Consider the following 2,508-nt stretch of genomic DNA (forward strand, 5'->3'; position numbering starts at 1 on the left):
CCGGGGGCCCGCCCCCTCCACGCCTAGGTCCCGGGCTCCGCCCACCTTGCAAAGTCATGGACACGTTGTCGAAGTCCTTGTGGTCCGGCTCATTCCACGTCTCGAAGTTCCACTTGGAAACCTGCTCCAGTCCGTACCTCCCTGCAGAGTGTCCATGCGGTGGCGCGTGGGCCCCTCCCCTGGGGCAGGGCTGCCCAGGGTTGGGGTGTGGGTGTAGGGCTGTCAGACTCCTGCGAGTCTGCCCCCGCCCACCGCCCTGACCTCCCTCCCCATCAAGTTCATGACAGACGCCCGGCCAGTATGGCTCAGTGGTTGAGCGTCAGCCTATCAACCAGGAGGTCACAGTTCAATTCCTTGTCAGGGCACGTGCCCCGGTTACAGGCTCCATCCCCAGTGTGGGGCGTGCAGGAGGCAGCTGACCCATGGTTCTCTCTCATCACTGATATTTCTCTCCCCCGCCTTTCCTCTCTGAAGTCGATAAAAAAAAATGTAGAGTTTTTAAAAGTTCACGGCAGAGATTGTGAGAAGGCTGCAGAGGTGCGTGAGGACAGCCAGCCCCGGAGCCCCCGCGTCCTCCAGGCCCCGCTTCCTCACCCACCGATGTACCTCCTGGCCAGGAGGGAGACCAGTTCCTTCCACGCAAACACCTGCCCTTTGTCTTCAAAGTCGGTGAAGTATCCAGAGGGGCTGCCCATCAGCTCGAAGCCTGCAACACGGCCGGCCCTCTGTCCTGCTGCCCACCTCCCACACAGCCCCATGCTGCCCGCCCGGCCCGGCCCACCATGTCCCCACCAAGGCCAGCCCCGGGGAGCAGCCAGCCAGGACCCAGGGGGGCCAGGTCGTGGGAGAGCGCGCCGTGTGGGCAGGGGCCGGCCACACTCACCCGGGAGGAGCTCGTTCTCCCTGAGAAGGTCCAGGTACCCGTCCAGGTGAGTGAAGTTGTAGCTCAGGCCCGGCCCAGCCGACCTGCTGTAAAAGGACACGGAATGTCAGGGCAGGAGCAGGCAGCCGGGGCCGGAACCGAGGCCACGTTCACGTGGGGGGAGAGTCCACAGGTGCACACAGGACTCAGCTCCAGACGCACGGGCCCCTCCCCAGCTGTGGAAGCCTCTCCCTCACAGCCTAGTGCGAACTGGGGCCTGTCCTGGAATCCCCACCCCAAGCAATCCCGGCTCTGAACAGCCAGGGTCAGGGGTGGGGCAGGCAGACAAGTCTGAGAAAGATGCAACAGGATAGAGGAGGCAGAACCGGCATCCTGCAGACGGCTGGCCAGGACCAGGGGCTGGGGGACCAACGGTCCACGGGACCTACTCTCCTCTGTCCCCCTGGAAGCCAGCGCCGCCCCCTCTCCCATGCTCCAAGGGGCAACCTGGGCAGGCAGGAGCGGGGGAAGGCAGCCTCCCCCCCCTGCACGCATCCCAGACGGAGGCCCACTTCCCTCGGGGCTCCTGTTTGGAGAGGACATGGACATCGCCAGGCAATGAAACAAATGAGACGTGCGGGGAGGGGGATGTGCCAGGGAGTCAGGGTCAGGCGGGCGGGCCTTCCAGGCAGCATCCAGGACCCCCACGTGATGGGACACACCAGCCGTGAGTGCGCAGGGCCAGCTGGGACCGTGTGTGCAGAGTCCGGGGGCGGACACGCACGCGTGGTAACGGAGTGGCAGAAGGGCGTCTAGCGGACCTGGGGCAGCACCGGGGTGTGGGTGTGAGACATGAGGTCACACGGGGCCTGGCGGCCACAGTGAGGAGGGACCCCGACTCAGGAGGAAGTGGGGGGCCTATCGGAGACCGGGCAGAGCAGTGCCATGACTTCTTGTGTTTGCTTGTCTTTTCTGTTGTTGTTGTTAATCCTCACCTGAGGACATTTTCCCACTGGTTTTTAGAGAGTGGAAGGGAGAGGGAAAGACAGAGACACCAATATGAGCGAGACACACCGATGGGTTGCCTCCCACCTGACCGACCAGGCCGGGATCGAGCCTGCAGCCCAGGTGCATGCCTTGGACCGGAATCGAACCCGGGACCCTTCAGTCTGCGGGCTGGTGCTCTTTCCACGGAGCCAAGCGGCCAGGGCTGGGTTTGCTTGTTTTTAAGACTCTTTTTTTACAGCAGCTCAGGGTTTACAGCACAATTGGGGGGGGGGGTACAGAAATCTCCCGCCCTGCCCCACACAGCCTCCCCCCAGAGCGGACACTGCTGACGACCGACGAGACGACGCTGGCACGGCATTGCCCGGTCCTCAGTGTGCGCTCGGGCCACTCTCGGTGGTGTGCCCTGCGGGTTTGGAAAGATGGCCATGACCCCACTCTCCGTCAGGGCGTCACACAGAGCCGTCCCAGGGCCCTAGAGCCTCCCTGCCCCGCCCTCCGCCCCACACCCGTGACAAGCACGTCTTTCCTGTCCTCAGTCTTGCCTTTGCCCTGTTTAGAAAGGATCCCCCTGGTGCTCCCTGGAGCCAGAAGATGGCCCCCAGGGGCAGGTGTGGTGTTCAGACCAGGATGAGTGGGCG

At 63.8% G+C, this 2,508-nt stretch overlaps 1 protein-coding gene across 1 annotated transcript in view; it reads right to left on the reverse strand.

The window, feature by feature from the left end:
• The window catches only part of IDUA (iduronidase, alpha-L-), a 14,027-nt gene that overhangs the window by 2,500 nt on the left and 9,019 nt on the right, over positions 1 to 2,508 (reverse strand). The window contains exons 2-4 of the mRNA XM_006771447.2: positions 884 to 969; positions 599 to 706; positions 8 to 141 (exon numbers count right to left, since the gene is read on the reverse strand). Of these exons, the coding sequence (XP_006771510.1) occupies positions 8 to 141; positions 599 to 706; positions 884 to 969 (328 nt within the window). The remainder of the gene's footprint in view (positions 1 to 7; positions 142 to 598; positions 707 to 883; positions 970 to 2,508) is intronic.

This window comes from Myotis davidii, unplaced genomic scaffold, assembly GCF_000327345.1.
Source record: "Myotis davidii unplaced genomic scaffold, ASM32734v1 scaffold665, whole genome shotgun sequence".
In the NCBI taxonomy this organism is placed as follows: domain Eukaryota; kingdom Metazoa; phylum Chordata; class Mammalia; order Chiroptera; family Vespertilionidae; genus Myotis; species Myotis davidii.